The sequence below is a fragment of the Aspergillus stella-maris genome (assembly GCF_047715825.1).
Source record: "Aspergillus stella-maris strain CBS 113639 unplaced genomic scaffold BDV14scaffold_1, whole genome shotgun sequence".
Classification (NCBI taxonomy): domain Eukaryota; kingdom Fungi; phylum Ascomycota; class Eurotiomycetes; order Eurotiales; family Aspergillaceae; genus Aspergillus; species Aspergillus stella-maris.
This window is the reverse complement of record NW_027396795.1, coordinates 97,777-115,168: the sequence shown is the minus strand read 5'-3', so window position 1 is coordinate 115,168 and position 17,392 is coordinate 97,777. Positions and strand designations below refer to the sequence as shown.

The 17,392-nt window shown below is 49.7% G+C and overlaps 8 protein-coding genes across 8 annotated transcripts; 6 read left to right on the top strand and 2 right to left on the bottom strand.

Moving 5' to 3' along the window:
• Window positions 1-1,046: 1,046 nt before the first annotated feature.
• Window positions 1,047-1,997, top strand: nscE (NAD-dependent epimerase nscE; the record flags this gene model as incomplete). Its single annotated transcript, XM_073771939.1, has 1 exon — window positions 1,047-1,997. The coding sequence occupies one exon, from the start codon at window positions 1,047-1,049 to the stop codon at window positions 1,995-1,997; it is 951 nt and encodes a 316-aa protein (XP_073633636.1).
• Window positions 1,998-4,282: 2,285 nt separating this feature from the next.
• Window positions 4,283-5,176, top strand: BDV14DRAFT_161680 (uncharacterized protein). Its single transcript, XM_073766784.1, has 2 exons — window positions 4,283-4,362; window positions 4,421-5,176. The coding sequence occupies exon 2, from the start codon at window positions 4,446-4,448 to the stop codon at window positions 4,977-4,979; it is 534 nt and encodes a 177-aa protein (XP_073633635.1). The 5' UTR covers window positions 4,283-4,362; window positions 4,421-4,445; the 3' UTR covers window positions 4,980-5,176.
• Window positions 5,177-5,692: 516 nt separating this feature from the next.
• BDV14DRAFT_161676 (uncharacterized protein) lies at window positions 5,693-6,927 on the top strand. The gene is made up of 4 exons (XM_073766783.1): window positions 5,693-5,801; window positions 5,866-5,894; window positions 5,954-6,470; window positions 6,543-6,927. Exons 1-4 carry the CDS (start codon window positions 5,751-5,753, stop codon window positions 6,744-6,746), a joined length of 801 nt encoding a protein of 266 aa, XP_073633634.1. The 5' UTR covers window positions 5,693-5,750; the 3' UTR covers window positions 6,747-6,927.
• A 52-nt stretch (window positions 6,928-6,979) lies between these two features.
• On the bottom strand, window positions 6,980-7,987 carry BDV14DRAFT_194461 (amidohydrolase family protein; the record flags this gene model as incomplete). The annotated part of the gene is made up of 1 exon (XM_073771938.1): window positions 6,980-7,987. One exon carries the CDS (start codon window positions 7,985-7,987, stop codon window positions 6,980-6,982), a length of 1,008 nt encoding a protein of 335 aa, XP_073633633.1.
• A 1,269-nt stretch (window positions 7,988-9,256) lies between these two features.
• Window positions 9,257-11,112, top strand: BDV14DRAFT_186439 (amino acid permease/ SLC12A domain-containing protein; the record flags this gene model as incomplete). The annotated part of the gene is made up of 6 exons (XM_073770817.1): window positions 9,257-9,597; window positions 9,675-9,825; window positions 9,885-10,314; window positions 10,374-10,478; window positions 10,530-10,892; window positions 10,943-11,112. The coding sequence occupies 6 exons, from the start codon at window positions 9,257-9,259 to the stop codon at window positions 11,110-11,112; spliced, it is 1,560 nt and encodes a 519-aa protein (XP_073633632.1).
• Window positions 11,113-11,680: 568 nt separating this feature from the next.
• BDV14DRAFT_194459 (SDR family oxidoreductase) lies at window positions 11,681-12,568 on the bottom strand (the record flags this gene model as incomplete). The annotated part of the gene is made up of 2 exons (XM_073771937.1): window positions 11,681-12,054; window positions 12,106-12,568. The coding sequence occupies 2 exons, from the start codon at window positions 12,566-12,568 to the stop codon at window positions 11,681-11,683; spliced, it is 837 nt and encodes a 278-aa protein (XP_073633631.1).
• Window positions 12,569-13,879: 1,311 nt separating this feature from the next.
• BDV14DRAFT_231 (uncharacterized protein) lies at window positions 13,880-15,376 on the top strand. Its single transcript, XM_073776336.1, has 6 exons — window positions 13,880-14,096; window positions 14,153-14,218; window positions 14,270-14,374; window positions 14,434-14,809; window positions 14,861-14,935; window positions 15,002-15,376. Exons 1-6 carry the CDS (start codon window positions 13,974-13,976, stop codon window positions 15,277-15,279), a joined length of 1,023 nt encoding a protein of 340 aa, XP_073633630.1. The 5' UTR covers window positions 13,880-13,973; the 3' UTR covers window positions 15,280-15,376.
• Window positions 15,377-15,697: 321 nt separating this feature from the next.
• Window positions 15,698-17,128, top strand: BDV14DRAFT_194457 (uncharacterized protein; the record flags this gene model as incomplete). Its single annotated transcript, XM_073771936.1, has 1 exon — window positions 15,698-17,128. One exon carries the CDS (start codon window positions 15,698-15,700, stop codon window positions 17,126-17,128), a length of 1,431 nt encoding a protein of 476 aa, XP_073633629.1.
• Window positions 17,129-17,392: the final 264 nt, after the last annotated feature.

Sequence of the window (17,392 nt, the reverse complement as noted above, 5' to 3'; positions counted from 1 at the left end):
GAGGCTGGGGAGCCAGAGCATTGTTTGTCAGGAGCCGACAGAAATGCACTACACTCGATTTGTGTGAATAGCTCTTATATTGTGCCCTATTCCAACATAAGGTCAAGCAAGTCTCTTATATAATCTCTACGCAGGGCTTTACGTTCGGAAGTTATAAGAGTACAGAGTAATCCGAGTGCTATGTGCGCAGTGGCGACAGGCGGCTCATAGCCTCGTGTCGGATGCGGGGATGTGTAAACGAGGCACCGCATATTGAACTCTAATGAGCTGCAGTAGTACCTCTCGATAACATCTTTTCTCTGCTGGTGATTCCTAGATCCGGGGCAACGCTGCGATGCGGTATCGAGTTGGTAATGGTGATGAACAATGAGGTAAGATGGGGTGGCGCCATCACCTATAGGGTCGAAGTGGGCACAATGAGAAAGTCTCCTGTGCGAAATGTGTAAAAGGAATCCATGGAGTTAGGTAGGTAAATGTTTCAGAGGACTGCAGACTGGACTGATTGTTGGTTAGTCGCCGAAGCGTCGGGATTCCGAACTCCCGAAATCCATGCCGATGGCTAAAGCCCTACATGTCTCTTCTCCGCAGCGGTGCTCATGCCACCGAAGAATTGACCTATAGGATACACTACTACTACCAATTGCATTATCAGGCTACTTATCTTCTAAATCACTGTTCAAAATGCGAAGGTTCTCGAAGAAAGATGAAGAAGCGCCTCCGGACTTAGCATGACCGCAACATCTGAGCACTCCACCAATCATGGTAATGGACCTCATCCTACTAGAGAGACAATACAAAACAGTCCGTTGGATTTTGAACTTCCATGCGATTGATTCTAGTGTATAAGTCCGAGAGCGAGGTATATCCCTGACCTGGGTGGTGGGGGACTAAGTCCGTAATCTCCGTGTAGAAGGAAGCATTCACCACCGAGATTTGTGCAACACTTTTTGCATATAAAACTTGATTCTCTTCTCCTCTGCCCCTCCTGTACCACTCATCACCATTACTTCCCTTTCTCCTAAATCCCTCATCTTCCATTATCGACAATGCCCCAAAAGGTCTTCGTCACCGGCGCAACAGGCTTCATCGGCCGCGTCGTTACAGAACTTGCCGTGAAGAAAGGCTACAAAGTCCGCGGCCTCTCTCGACGGAAAGAAGGCGACGAGCTCTTGAAGTCTCTTGGAGCCACTCCTGTCCGGGGAGACTTGCACAACGCTGAACAACTCACAGAAGAGAGCCGAAACGCCGACATTGTGTTTCACCTCGCCTTCGACCACGATTTCTCAAAGCCATACAAACAGCTCGTCAACACCGATATTGACGCCGTCAGTGCTCTTGCCAAAGGACTCGAAGGGACAGGGAAATCGCTCATTGTCACGAACGGTACGGCTGGCGTCGCGGCGGACCCTAATGGCGGCGAGACCGACGAGTTGGCACCCCAAGCAGTGCACTCGTTCGGTAACCGTGATGTCGCCGAGAAGCACGCCCTGACCTTTGTCGACAAAGGCGTGAAAGTAGTTTCTATTCGCCTTCCTCAATACGTCTACGGACGCGGAAACACCACTGGCTTCGCGGCGCAGCTGATCAAGCTTGCGATCAAATCCGGGGAGTCGGTCTACCTTGGTGATGGAGAGTATCACTTCTCAGACGTCTATGTCGATGACGCTGCCCAATTGTATTTCGACGCCGCAGGAAAGGCAAAGCCGGGCGACATCTTTAACGGAACCGGCCATACAACAACTACCTACAAAGCCATGGCAGACGCTATCAGCCACCTCTTGAAGGTTCCAACTCGATCAATTACAAAGGAGGAGGCTACTGAGCGCTGGGGACCGTTTTTGACTGCTTTTATTTCGATTAGAAACCGTGCTTCGAGCAAACACGCCATCGAGCAGCTTGGTTGGAAGCCTGTTGGGCCGGGATTGCTTTGGGAGGTACACAGTGGAAGCTATGTCGGGGTTGCTGAGAAGTTCAAGGCGGAGGCTGCTCTTGCTTAATTGAAATTCTTGGATGATGTCTTGAATACGTTCCAGCTCTATGGTTACCCTTTCTTGGATTCATGCATTAACTCTTGTATTGTGTCTACGAGTCGCTGTACCTATCTGCTAACCATCGTATTCTTTCACTTGTGTTACTTTCTATGAGTATTTCTTGCCGTTCGAGTGGCTATTCCTCGGAATTATAGTCTGTCACCTCTAGTTCACACCTGACAGAGCTTCTAAGAGTGGGAATTTTCCAAAAAGGCACCTGACCGCGCGCTTTGTCAACTGGCATCCATCACAGTAAACAACGGGCCTTGGCGGGACACCCAAGCTCACAGCGCTTAATCACTCACACCTCTTTCTCTCTTCTCAAACCTGGGTAGCCTCTTTCCTCATCCTTGCTCGCCATGGCTCCATTTATTGAACTGTCACCCGAAATCCTCATCAGAGTGCTTGAATTGTACGAAGACTTCTCCAATGTAACCTCGCTCGCCTCCACCTGCAAATACTTCCAGTCCGTATGGCTGTCCAACCAGTCCACGATCATTTGGAGCATTGCAACTTCTCGTATCTTTGCTTTTGATGATCCCTTGATTGCCGTAAATTCTGGACTCATTACCGCTAACCAAGGGCAAACAACCCTCAGACTGACCACTTCTTTATCAAGGTACGCGCTACAGCTCTCGCCATCAACCACCTAAGAAAAGGCAAAATACCCCCCCGTGTGTTCCCACTCAGTTCCTTCAGCGGACCCTGCAAGCAGCCAACTATTGATGAGCTTCTAGCGGTGTTCAGCATGGAGTTCCACGCTAATGCCGCTGAGAAGTTCTCGTGCGGAAGGAGCGTGGGACACAGAATAACGCCAGACCTCGCTAGAGACGCGCCATGCAACATATGCGAAGCACGGCCCGAATCATTCCATCACACACCCTACCAATCTCATACCATCGGGGCCGCATTGTGTACTGTTTATTATGAGCCTCTGCTGCAGAATGACACCATGCGCCCGCCCGATTTCCTTGCCCGCTTTGAGGATCACGTTTCTGGAAACACGAAAAGGGCTTTCACATCAGAGGAATTTAAGTACCTGATCAGGTTTCCTGCGTATCGTTTTGATGGCCATCACGAGCGTGGAGACATATCAACCGCTTGCGGAGTACCTCATTGGATCTACGGAAACAAGAAACTTTTCGAATCAGAATGGAGAGTGTGACGCAAATAAAGAGGCCTGCAAGCGCCGGATCGAGGACTACTTTACCTACTACAAGGATCACGAGCATATTGACTTGGCGGTGGCGATCTTCAGGAAGTTGAAAGGGCTACTCCATATTTCCGATCTTCTCTCGCTACATCTAGAATCCGTGCACGGAGTACTGCTCAAAGTGGAGGGTAGAGGCTGCAAGAGGATAGAAAAATCCATGGTGATTCCGTCCTGTCGAGATATGTACTCTTAATTCTTCGGCACATGACAGGTGGGAATGCGTTTTGGATACGACAGACTCAGGTATCAACGAGGAATCCCTTCGAATGCTTCGCGTGCCCATCCACACACTTATAGGTACATTTTGAGGTCAATCGGGACAGCCAAATAACATAAAATATGATGAGTGGAATGTCCTGTTGCCCAGACCGAAATTCGGCTTCCAATTATTTGAATTCATGCTTGAGAAGTATCTGGGGATGCGCATTTCAGAGGTCGCGTATGGGAAAGGGAGATGGGGTGCGTGGGGAAACTGGGTTATTCAGGAGAGACCACTCTCTGATGATGTTACTTCTACACTAGAATATAGCGAAGGGGTATTTGAGAGGGCGGACGAGCCACGTGTGGGAACGCCTTACTGCATGCCTCTTTCGCCGCGGTGTGCTTGGTAGACACCATCATACATTTTGGTTGATAAGTCGTAACCTTTATACAGGATTGGATAGGTATGATGAGACTTGAAAGGTAGCTTTGATAGGACTGTACATAACCAACGGAAGACTAATTTTCACTCTAAACTAGCTTATGTACCGCACTAGAAGCTTCATACCCCTTGGACTCTTGTACGAGCCTTCTTATCACTATTACTTCGAGCCGGAACAGACAAGGGCTTGAACATTACCTCAAATCAAAATGCGAATGGATACCTACACTCTAACCTTTTGTCACCATTGAATTCAGTAAGAAAATGAAGCTATCAGATGAAATCGTCGAGATTTAGGCGTAATCGCTAAAATAGTAGTGTGCCTTGGCCCCTGAGGCCCTGGTGTTCCTGTGGTATTTAGCCGCCAAGGCAGTCTTCCAATGCGTTCTACCTCTCTCTCCCAGTCATCCTACCGACATCACATTTCCATCGATATCCCTCCTCATCGCTCACTCAAGTCATTTTATCAAGCTGCAGTAAGTCACTTAGGACCATTCACTTGCGGTTTTAGTCCACTGACTCCCAGAATCAAAGCACAGCACAAGCCCACCACTGCATCATGTCTACTCTCCTAAGCGCCGTCATGGAGTGCATCTTCGGGAACTTAACCAGCACCTCCTTCACTCAGGCCACGGCTACACCTACTAAAAGCGATGAACAAGTCGCATCAGACATCATAACCGCAATCCTCAACGCCGAAGACGCATACTCCCTGCACAAAGACCTGAGCGCCAAAATCACCACCACAAGCTGGACCGAAAACATCGCCAAGGCAACCCTCAACGGTCTCACCAAGGCCATAAACAACGGCGCAAAAATGGCCCACGCTGCGTCCGACGCCATGCAGAAAGCCGAAGAAGCAGCTGCAGGATTCGCGACCGAGCACCCTGTCTACGCGACGCTCATTGCGCTCGGTATCCTGGCTATTTTGACGCCTTTTGTTCTGGAGATACTTGGGTTTGGAGAATTGGGGCCTATCGAGGGGAGTTTTGCGGCTGCTTGGCAGAGTCGCTGGTATGGAGGGGAAGTCCCCAAGCGGGCTCTTTTTGGGTATTTTCAGCGGTTGGGGATGAAGTGGCGGTGGTTCGAATAGGATTCTCATCTGGAGCTTTGTGTCTTCACATGAGGAACGTGCAGAGGTTTACGTGTGTGCTGTGCCTAATGTGCGCGATGGAATATCCAAGGAAAGGAGAGGGATACGAAATGATGGTATGGAGATGGTCGGAAAGCTACTCAATCAGCCAATGTATCTAGTAGCTAGCCCTCATGAATCTAAAGGATATCGGCGAATCTATCGAGTGGTTTCTTGGGCAGGGAAGGTGCGCCTCCCTGGTAGTTCCTTCCTGCAAACGAGGTCAGACTAAACGGCAACTGCGCACAAGGTCGCGCCTTCCCTCTAAGTTCTATAGTCGTTTCACAACTCAGGGCAGGTGCGATGGACGGTTCGCTCCTTCCTAATGCTGCAACAAACTTTCGTAATCAAAAAGGAAACTGCAAGCTGAAGTCGCAGCTTCTTGTTGGATCCATGTGTAACGTGCAACGCACAATTCAATATGGCTCACACCTGCTATAGATCCACCATTTCAAAGCATGCCGGAGTACGAACTTGTCTAATGACACTTGAGTTCGAGTTCCATTGTGAAGAAATTAGATCTGGGTTCTAATGAGAAAGGTTTATTTAAATTAAGGGTACCATAGAGAGTTCACGGAACCAGTGGCAGTGAAGACAGGCCACTCCTCGCCCTGTATACATACCCCGCCATCCTCCAGCAAACAAAACTGTAACACTTCATCTTCAACCTTCCATCTCCTCACTACCATCTTTTATCCCATCAATTGTCAATTTCAGCTCGCAGATACCATCATGCCCACCAAATGCAATTCATCTACCGCTGGCTATGGCCTTGCCCTGCTAGTAAGTCCAGAATAGACAAACCACAACAGACCTCGCAGCAGATCTAACGCCTTATTCCAACCAGGTCGCATCTATCTCCCTGATCTTCGGAGCGTACGTCAAGTCTTTATCCTTACCATACTGCGGCTCTCGCTAACAAACGTCGATTCTAGACTTTCATGGTCGCAAACAAGATCCCTCCACCTCCCTCTGCCAACCTGGGTGCCGGCCCTCGCAACCCTCTTCGCGCCCTTAACGCCCTTACTTCTGATCACGCTCCGCATCTTCGCAGATACTTTAGCTCGCTCCCAAACCAGCAGTGTTAATATCACAACCCTACCGCAACTCCTCTCCCACATCCACACCATTCTCCTTTCAACCATCGCAACACTAGCCCTCGCGTACCTATATCCCGAATCTATCCTCTCCTGCAACTTGGAACAACAATGGCAGTCCTTCTTCAAATCAAAGAACTCGGCAGCAATTCGCAGTATCCAAGACCGTTACCAGTGTTGTGGGCTCCGAAGTATCCATGATCGAGCATGGCCATTCAAGGATAAAACGCATGGCGATAATGCTTGTAAATTGCAGTTTGGGTATAACAGGCCTTGTATACAGCAGTGGGCGAGTGGTCAGATAGGAGTGAGTTGGATGGTCTTCGTTGCTGTTGTGGGTGGGTTGGTTGTTAAGGTATGAACCTGATATTTTCTGGCTCGGTGATCCTGCGATGCACTGTTTTGCAACACAATCTGACAATCGAAGGTAATTTTCGCACAAGTGTCGGTCCGCAGGGCAAGCTGGATGAACTCTCAGTTCACGAATACGGGCCGAGAGCGTCAACGTATCTCGGGACCCGAGCTTGAAAATGGCGATGTTGATGGTCATGTTGAGAATGAGGGGGAGGCAAGAAGAACGTTGCTGCCGCAGTCTAGACCTGGCCAGGGGAATGTTTGGGATGCAGAGTGATGGCCTTGCGTTGGTATGAGGTTCGTGTCCACCCGGTACGCTGTTGGTATGGTCAGTAGATGGTATCATCTTATCAGGAGCTATTTTTGTTCCAATCTAACCTCCCTGTCGATCTTCATTGCTCGACTTGTTGGCTGCAATCATTGAAAACTTATCTCTCGGCTCACAGATAACGTTTGGGATTTCGGGACTCCTTATGTACAACCTAGAGACAGAATCCATTGTATCTCCTCTCAAGTCTCCTTTACATCCAACCTCAGCAGTCTGTCTGCATTTCTCCAAGAAATATCATCCAGTTCCTCTTCAGTCACCATCCCACTACCTTCTAACTCCTGCAACCACTTCAACCCATCCGGCGCCTTCGCAAACGGATAATCAACACTATACATAATCCGATCATGCTTCGTGTTCCGCAGTATACAAGCCAAAGGATCAAGCGCCCAGTTCCCGCTCGTCGTGATCCAGATATTGCTATCATATACCTCCCTAAACGACCTCTCCTTACCCCACCGCCCAGAAACCCTCTCAATCCGCTGCAACATATACGGAATCATCTCCCCCATATGCCCAATAATAATCTTCACCTTTGGAAACCGATCAAAAACACCAGCCGCATACAAGCGGAGAACATGAATCGCAACATCACTATGCCACCCGAACCCAAACGCCAAGATCGCGGTCGTTACGTCACTGGATAGATTCGGCGACTCATACGCCGTCACGAGATTATCCGTTGGCCATGTCGGGTGGATGTAGATGGGTACATTGAGCTTACTTGCTTCAGACCAGAGGACATCGAATTCGGGGCCGTCGTAGTATACTCCGCTCTCGGTGTGGCTGTCTACCAGTGCCCCGACAAACTTCACCCCGTTGATTCCGCCCCCACATGTGCGATTCAGTTCTGCGGCTGCTTCTTGGGGACTGTCCATTGGTAACTCCGCAAAGCCCGCGAATCGAGCTGGGTTTGCGCGGACTGCGTCGGCGAGTTGGTTGTTTGTCTCGCGGCATTGTGTTGCGTTCAAATCGCCGGGACCATGGGAGATTACTTGTAGACTGACATGGCCGGCATCCATATCTGCGAGACGTTGAGAGCCGAGTTCGGTGAATTGTGACCAGAGACTGGGCATGGCTTTGAAGGCCGATGTCTTGGGGTTTGGATTCGCTGTTGCGGCGTGCGAGAGGAAGTGTTCTTCTAGGGTTATGATGGGGCGGGTCCAAGGCTTGGAAGCTGGGGCTGCCATGGTTGTGAGGTGTTTGCTGATTGACGGTATGGGTATTTTGAACTGTGGACGAGAACGGAAGTATAATATTTTAAGCATGTTGATTCTTCAAATAGACAGTACTGGGCTTATATACGTATATCTGGGTAAACGGGTACCTGACGTAGATAAATGGCGATCCGGACAATGGCTTTTTAACTCCGCCCAGCTCCGGGGACGGCGGTTATGCAGTGTCCGACTCCGATTCATCCCCACTGATCTTATATGTGATGTGGAGTATTAGCCTATCATGATCTAGACTTAATTCCGTTCTGAGGAATAAGCTTTGGGTAAGACTTCTTACATGATTGTTCGAACGTGGCCTCACGTGGCGCACTGCAGAATAGAGGTACCTTTGGAGTTTAGACCGGCGTTAGTAGAGCCGCCACGGTTAAGATAGTCAGATGAAAGGGCATCTCTCTCTCTCAGACTTCAGGCTCTGTGACTGTTCTTATATGCAAAATAGGATCTGAATGTAGCGAGGCATTGGTTCGCAAGAGGGCCCAGGGAGAATTATGGTCGAGATTTAGACCACCCCGAAACCCTAACTCGAACGTTAAAGTCCCAGAAGTACAGAATGCTCTCGAGGAACTATTTGATAGCAGTTTATCATGCTCACGGGAGTTGATGTTTAGGTCACGACTATATTGTACTATTAAGTTGAGAGGTCAACTGGTTCGACTGTCTGCAAACGACTCTTCGATCTTCCTTTATAGACGTCGCTGGGCATACAGGCAATGGAGTTGAGTTGGAGAAGCCGACAAGTACTCCAATTCCCTGGTGCGGTGTTAACGCTAGATTGCGCGTTATCTAATACCAAACTAGGTATGGGGAGACTTGCGGTATCTTCTCGGCTTCGCGAGATTGTCTGGGTCCGAGTCTCTATCAGCTTCTACTGAACGCCTTTCCATTTCCTTGAGCTGATCTCTTCGATATCCACAAATAAACTCTGACAATTAGCTGTTATCAGTTGCGGGTCTGTTGATATCTTACGAATGGCCGATACTATCCATGGGAGTTTCTATTCGTTTATCACGTTTGGTATCTCGATCATGGTGTTCCAGTCTGTTCATCGTGTACCCTAATGCCTATCTCTATGCAATGCAACAGCACCGCAGTGGGCCCAGGTCCGGTTCTTCCCAGCTCAGGCTATCTTCCCGGATTCGAATATAAAGCAGGCTACACCAAGGGTCTTTCAGAATCCGCGACTATCCCATGCTTCTCTCTATGTCCTAGTTCGGTCTTGAAAACATGTCAAACACAATTGACTCCAAAACACCTAAGACAGTGGATCTGACCGAGGTCGAAAGCCACGGTCTCGGAGAGATAATCGATGGAAAGGAGTTGCGACGCGACTTGAAATCTCGCCATGTCTTGATGTTCTCCATCGCCTGTGCCATTGGCACTGGCTTGCTCATCGGGTCTGGCAGCGCCCTTGCAAAAGGCGGACCGGGAAGCCTGCTTGTCTCCTACGCATCAGTGGGCGTAGCTGTCTTTTTTGTGATGGCCAGTCTTGGTGAAATGGCGGCATATGTTCCAATGAACAAGGGTTTTGGTGGATATGCGACTCGGATGGTTGATCCTGCGTTTGGGTGCGTTTATTGTCATTCTTTTCTTCAGATTTTGCGAAGGCATTGTTGAAGGCGGGCCTAATATGGTGTCTTCACAGATTCGCAACGGGATGGAACTACTTTATGAAGTACTTGATTGCGACGCCGACGAATCTTACCGCTGCTGGACTTGTTGTTCAATACTGGAGGCCCGATCTCAATGTCGCAATCTGGATCGCAGTCTTCGGTACGGCTATTATCATCATCAACGTACGCTTTAGCCCCTTTAAGTTGTTACAATAATTTCACAAGACTGATCATAAAACCAGCTTCTGCCTGTCAGCAACTTTGGTGAGATGGAATTCTGGCTGGGGGTCATTAAGGTCCTCGTCATGACTATCGTTATATTAGTCTGCCTCATTATTGCCTTGGGCGGAGGCCCAAATCACCATCGCTCGGGGTTCGAGTACTGGAATAGCCCTGGAGCGTTTAGGGAATATATCACAGAAGGCCCCAAAGGCCGATTCCTTGGATGGTGGGCTTGCATGTGCCAGGCATGCTTTGCGTACGCGGGAACAGAGGTTGTCGGCATGACCTTCGGCGAGACACCGAATCCAAGAAAGAATATCCCCAGGGCTGTGAAGCAGACGTTTTGGCGTATTGCTTCGTTCTATGTTATTGGCATACTGGTTTTAGGCATGGCGGTTCCAAGCAATGATGATCGGCTCCTGGGGGCCAACAAGCAATCTACCAGCGCTGGTAAGTTATTGACTCGAGTATTCAATCTCCAAGAGCCCGTCATTAACTGACTACTCTAGCTGCTTCTCCGTTTGTTGTAGCCATTAACATCGCCAGCATCTCCGTCTTGCCCGATATCATTAACGCCTCACTACTTGTTTTCACCCTCAGTGCATCGAGCTCAGGTCGGATCAACCCTCCTTTACCCACCGCTCTGCTCTCTGACCTGTAACCAGATCTCTATTGCGCCTCCCGTGCCCTCTACGGCCTAGCAAAAGACGGCCAAGCACCTCGAGTCTTCAGCAAAACTTCCAAAAGCGGTAATCCTACTTTGGCAGTGGGCGTTTCAGCCCTTTTTGTTGCGCTGGCCTTTATGAACACGAACGAATCTGCTGCGACGGTCTTTGACTATTTCGTGAGTCTGGTGACAATCTTTGCTGTGCTGAACTGGATCGCTATACTTGTCTCGTATCTCCACTTCCGCCGCGCGGTGAGGGCACAGAATATCGAGTTGAGCGCTTTGCCCTATGTTGGTATCCTGCAGCCATATGGAGCCTATTATGCTTTGTTCATTGCCGTCATGATTATCATCTTTAATGGTAAACAGAATCTGAACCTGTTTAGCTTCGTTTTGCTGACTTGTACACAGGCTATGATGCATTTGTACCCGGATTCACGACCTCGACCCTTATCCTGAAGTATCTGGGGACAGTTTTGTTTATTGTAAATGTTCTATGGTGGAAGGTTTATCAGAAGACTTTGTGGTTGAAGCCCAAAGAGGTTGATCTCGTTACTGGGCAACAAGACTTGGAGGAGTAGGATACGGACCCGAAAGTAGGTATATGGGATGACTAGGCAGCGATCAATGTACGGCCAATATGAGCACCCGAAAATATGCACCTTCCTTTCTTATATACCAAGACACGTAATGTGGATCAGGGTGTCAGTCACGAGAAGATTGTGTCTGTCTTTCTCTCTGACACCCATGCACCGTCATCGCGATTGGGCAACCGCCTTTTAGAGTCATCAATGCACCTGGAAGGCTACCTGGAAGGCTACAAATCCCTGGTGCGCATCCGAAAGAAAAATTGGTTGTCTCGCTCATATTCTCCTCGCTACTGCTTTGGCGAGTGAAACACCTAAGCCTCACTTCACCGCTGTCGACAAATGCAACAGAGCGTCTTAGCGGTCGCGAAGATTTCCCATTTTAGCAGAGAAATAAACCAAAGGATAAGTTGCAGTAAAGTTGACCTCCATTCACATCGTTTACAAAACTGTACATCGTGATCCGACGCTGACTTCTCACACCTTCTCTAGTCCAGAACCCGCAACCACTCCACGGTCCTTTGAGGGAAAGCTTAGCCCGAGACTGCTTGTGATGTATAACTTAGGGATTTGAGAGACATACCGTTAGCCATGTCGGAAGATATGAATGAACAAACCACCCAAGCCATGCGATTCGTCCTCTCCAGGTCATTCCACTACGGCGTGCGAGCACATCATCGACAACACTCTTCGCATACACGGCCGGCGGCATAGCTATCGACACAAACTTCTCGCCAGTCGCAGTGAGTGCAATTTCATGGCTGGCCATCTGATAATATGAATTTTCTGGAAGGCTGTCATGTGGTGTGTTGTTAAACATATTCGTGGCAACAATCCCAGTCATGATAGTGATGACTTTCACACCGAGTGGAGCAACCTCGAGCCGTAGGGTCTCGCTGTACATTCGAACGGCTGCTTTTGATGCATTATAAAACGCTATCATCTGTCAGTCTGAGCATATGCTGAAAAGGGAAAGGTCAAACATACAGCCCCATGGCACATGGAGTACCCCTGCAAGCGAGGCGTTATTGACCACCGTTCCCTTGGACGCGATAAGCAGTGGCATAAACGTGTGCGTGACGTTCACCATCCCCCAGAAGTTGACATCAAACATTTTCTTCGCGTACGCCAAGTCCGAATCCAACGCCGGACGATTGAGGTTCAACCCGGCATTGTTCACGAGCAGATCTAACCTCCCGGTTCCGCCAGTCTGGGCCACCACAACTTTGAAAGCGGCATCTATACTTGATTGATCTTCGATATCCAGCTCGAGCAGCGTTCTGTTCGGCAGTTGCTTGAGATGCATCATTTTCGACAGCGAACGTGCAGTAGCGAACACGTAAAACCCGCGCTCGTGGAACGCCTCCACAAGAGCTGATCCAATACCCCCCTTGCTGCATCCGGTAATGAAAATAGTAGGGAGATCGGTGTTAGACATGAAGCTAGTCATTGTGACTGCGAGTAGAATGTGAGATATCAGAAAGTTGCAAAGCTGGCTACTAGAGCGGCGGATACAGGTGGATATATCGCTACTTTAGCGGAATCGCGCCTTGGCCAGTGCTCACGATATTTGGTGAGCACTTGCTTTGATCTCTGGGCTTTCTTACCAGACACAAATCAGGGGCCGATGCCCTGGACTGTGGGAAGGTCAGGGCGAGATCCCGTGCAGGATACAGTCGGCGTTGGCGCCTTCCCGCTCTGATGGGTCTAGGATGCTCTAGGTTCCACTAGGGTTACTAGCCCACGCAACGCCGAGACTACGGCATAGGAATCTCAGGATATCTTTGCCTGGTGCCTCGTAGAAGGACTAGCTTGTGTCCTCCTTGGACTTACAAGCGAGCTAACAGGAGATGACGCAGCAGCCATTGTTTGAAAGCAAGACAATGTCGAAATGGGTTCGGCCGCCTGAGCGATGATGATCTGATCTTTATTGGGCCCGACTCGTGCCAGACGAAAAATCTGCGACTTCTTGACCTCAGTGCACGATCACATGAGTGATTGATGAATTATGAAGCGGTCCCACCTTCGCTCTTATCGCGCTTGAGCCAAACGTTGAACCTTCCCCCTTGGGCCCTGACTTGATCTTCCCGTCTAATTATGGGTCACCACCGAGGAGGCCCAGAACTTTATGTGACCTGTCACCTGTCAGAATGTATTGGCAGGTGCCGCCACGGCTCGTGGGACTTTGGCGCCTATCGTTTGACCTATAATGTCTGTGCTATCAGCCCTAGCTCCTGAAGGTGGATTCAACCTTCTCTCCCTCCATTCTCCAGTCCGGATGCTGGTTCTCCCTTGCCGACCCTAGCATCGCCATCCCACTTTGCAAAAGTACTGCTAATTTCTGCAGAGTCCACCAAATCAGGACACTAGCTGTACGGTCCAAAGGATCCTCTCTAAAATCCGTCCATGCACCCAGTCGCAACGGGATGGCCCGTTGTGCGCTAAGTGGGCGTATTTGGGGGCGATGGACTTGTCATTTAGACGCACGGCTATCACACCACGATCTATCTTCGCTCTTGGGCGCCCAGCGTGACATGAGACTTGATAGGGTCCAAGCTGCAGGAAGACCTGGCCTTGATGATCCAGTTTCAGAGTTTTCTTCAGCTAATCATGCGAGGCGAACGTTAGACGCTCCAGTCACACCTGGTTTGGGGCCGAAGGAATGAGTTAAAGCTGTCAGTAATAATGCGCAGGATGCGCCCTCAGCTCGCCCGCAGCCACTTGACTCGTTCCCAAACTGCTGGGACCGCAATTGCACAACTCAATGCAAGATTAACTTTCGGTATCCGGATACTCATTGTCGGGACTCGATAATCTCATGAACGCTGGGGGGGAGTGAGGCACGAGGGGAAATCATGTCTGCGTCGGATGTCTCTCCTCCTAACAAGCTGCCGGCAAGCTCTCCGGGGATGGTACACACCATCAGGGGTATCATCTCAACGGTCGGGCTTGTTGCGCTGGTGGTTTGTTGTTCGAGAGTATGTTGAATGATTCATGGATGGGTTTTACAACCGTGCGCTGACAGGCACAACAGCTTTATATTCGCAAGTTTGTCACCAACGCGTTTGGTTTGGATGATTACCTTGTGATTCTGGCTTTGGTGCGAGTCCTCGGGGTCTGGTCGCAATTCTTATTCTGACCATGTCTACAGATCATGGTGCTGCTATTTGCGATTCTATCGATAATCATCACATTCTACGGCATCGGATATCATATGAACACAGTCCCTAATGACAAGCTCGAAACGATGCAATATGTGAGTCCCTTAACCGTCTCTAGTTGGAACCACAGGAATGCGCTGACAGTCATATTCAGATAGTCTATTGCTCGCTATGCTCGTACCTATTCGTCGCGCTCGCCGTCAAGACCAGCCTCACTGTCTTCATAATGCGGGTCTTTCCTACAAAGTTCATCCGTCGTCTGGGCGTTGGCATGATTATTTTTATGATTGTGATGACAATATCTGGAGAGTTTCCTCTGATTTTCCAGTGTAGCCCGGTCGAAGCAGCATGGAAGTCTATTCCCGACTCCAAATGCTTTTCGTCCACTGTTTTGATGAAGCTTCAGCTCTACCAGGCCATTCTAATGTTTTTGATCGACTGCGTGATTATCATCATGCCAATGCCGACTATCTGGAGACTTCAGATGCCCCTTCAACGGCGTTTGGTTATTATTGGGCTGTTCGCACTTGGTATGTATACTTTGAGCAAGTCCAGGTAGCTTTTTCACTGACGGATTTTAGGCTTCATTGCGTGCGCTGCTGGCTTAGCACGGATCCCACTTCTAGGGTACCAAACAAATACCACAGACTTTACCTGTGAGTTCTCTCGTTGTTTTTCCAGACAGCTCATTGCAGTCGATCTAATGCAAGTTCGTTGATCAGATGCCGGCGGTATCCCGCTTATCCTCATGAACACCGAGTATGCCCTTGGCTTGATTACCGGATCTCTTCCGTCACTACGCGTCCTGTTTAGATGGATCCCTGGCCTGCGAAGCAGTCAGAAGCAGAGCAACGAGTGGACAAGCGGTGCTGCTGGGTCGGCCGGTCATGAACTCAGCAACAAGCCTCGTTGGCATCGGAGGAATATGCCCCAGAGACTGAACGATACCGACAGTGTGGTCAGCGAAAGCGAGCAGAGGATTATACCCACAGTCAAATAAGCGGTAATAGCTTACAGAGGCCATTTTAAGAGACACCTAGTATACGTTATGTAGAGCATTAGAGTTATAGATTTGCTATAAATGCACTACACCAGTGACCAGGCCATGGACTGGCCACTGGGTCTGGAACGAGATGTACACTAAAGTACTAGTGTCTCCCGGTAGACGTTGCATCCTCCGTCAAAGAGGACCGTAATCTCGGTTCTGGATGCATCAAATGGCGTCCGTCAATGGCGGCAGGGATGTGGCTGTGGGTCTGGCCGTTGGCTTTAGTCCATCCTTCTCTGTGCCGTCCAAGTCCGCAGCTTGACAGGTCTCTTAAAACAAGTCCTACCCCAGTGGCGGGGTTGGCGAGTGGCCCTCTTCGTTGCTTTATCCTACACGCATTCTTGGTGCTTTTTGTTTGCTATCAAACAGCATGGCCGCTGACTTTGACCCCATAGGGCTCACACCCATTGACCACATCACAGCAAAGGTCTATCTCCCTTACATGCTGTATTTTAGCAGTAACGACTCCAGCACCAGTATCCAAACCGTCCGAAGTGGAATCAACAAGCTTATCAAAAATCTTCCCTGGTTAGCCGGCGATGTTGTTATCCACCATGAACCTGAGACTCGAGCCTTCATCCATCCTCCAGCCACGCCGCCTCACCAAGTTCCAGTCTTGACAGTGAGACACTTCGATAGCGATGAAGACTTCCGGACTCATCCTACGGCTGAATATCTCCCGGTACCGCTCTTCGTCCCTGCCTCGGAGCAGCGGCCTGTCCTCCGCTTTCAGCTCAATATCTTTCCGACGAAGGTTGCGCTCGTGATGTCCTTCATGCATATGGCTTTCGATGGCTCTGGTGCTGGTACAGTCCTACAGGCACTTAGCGAGTGCTGCAGAGCTGCTGCCGCGGAGAACCAGGGAGAATCGGTGTCAACGCCCATCATCGATAACCTCTGTCAGACTGCTACAGCCCTCCGCAACAAGGTCTCAGCCTGGCCGTCCAAGTGCGAGACGCGGCTTGACCACTCACTCGAGCTGGGCCCGCCAGCATTCGATTCGAACTTCTCCATTGAGCAATGGGGCGCTGTGGAATCTGCCCTGTCCTCAATGTCTTCGTCACATCGTCTCACATTTAGTGCGGAGAAAGTTGCTGAGCTGAAGGAGACTTGCGCCGAACTTCTTCCGCATCTCGAATTGCCGGCGGATACCGACTCCGTTGCCTTCTCGTCGAACGATATCATCACCGCTGCGCTAGGGATTACGCTTGATCGAGTCGTCCACGCCGACCGCGATAAGCAGAGCAACCCCACGCACATGTTCATGGTCGCTGATATGCGTCGGCGGATCTCACCCCCTCTACCGGAGACATATCTTGGCAATATGATTTACCCTTTATGGAGTCCCATCCACTGCGCCCCAGGCCCAGCCCAGGAATCCAACGACAGCGACACCAAAACAATTGACCCCGATCTCCAAGCCTTAACACACCTAGCCACCCACCTCCGCTCAAAAGTCACCAACGACGTAAACTCAACCCTCGCACACAGCTGCTCCGCGGCCGTATCTTCAAGTGGAAACTGGTTCCAGACAGAGGGTAAACCCGCGGACGTGGTTATGACGAGCTGGCGGCACTTGAAGGTCTTTTCGTTGGATTTTGGGCCTGGCTTGGGGGTCATTGAGGACTTTGAGAGTGGGTTTGTGATGATGCCTGGTGCTTGTATTGTTATGCCTGCTCGGACGAGGGGTGGGGATCTGAGTAAGGGTAAGGGGGTGGAGTGGGAGGTTAGTGTTACGGTCAGGCCCGGTAATTATGAGGCGTTGGTTGGGGATGCTTTGTTGAGGAGGATTTTGGCTTGATTTGTTTTCTGATATACTCTTTCGGATTTGGTATGACTCAACGTTTGGGACCTTGATGCGTGATGAACAAGTAAATATATTTGGTGTTTAGGGAATTTAACATTTTCTCCAAGAATTAAGAACGGAGAGATCAATGAGATAAAGACCAAGCAGAAGCAAGTTTCCTGTAGTATCAATGCTAAGCAGAACAAGTTATCTTGGATTGTCCTTGTCGAGTTTTGATCAAGTGCTCTGCTTATTAGGATAGAAGTAGGGCTCGGCGAG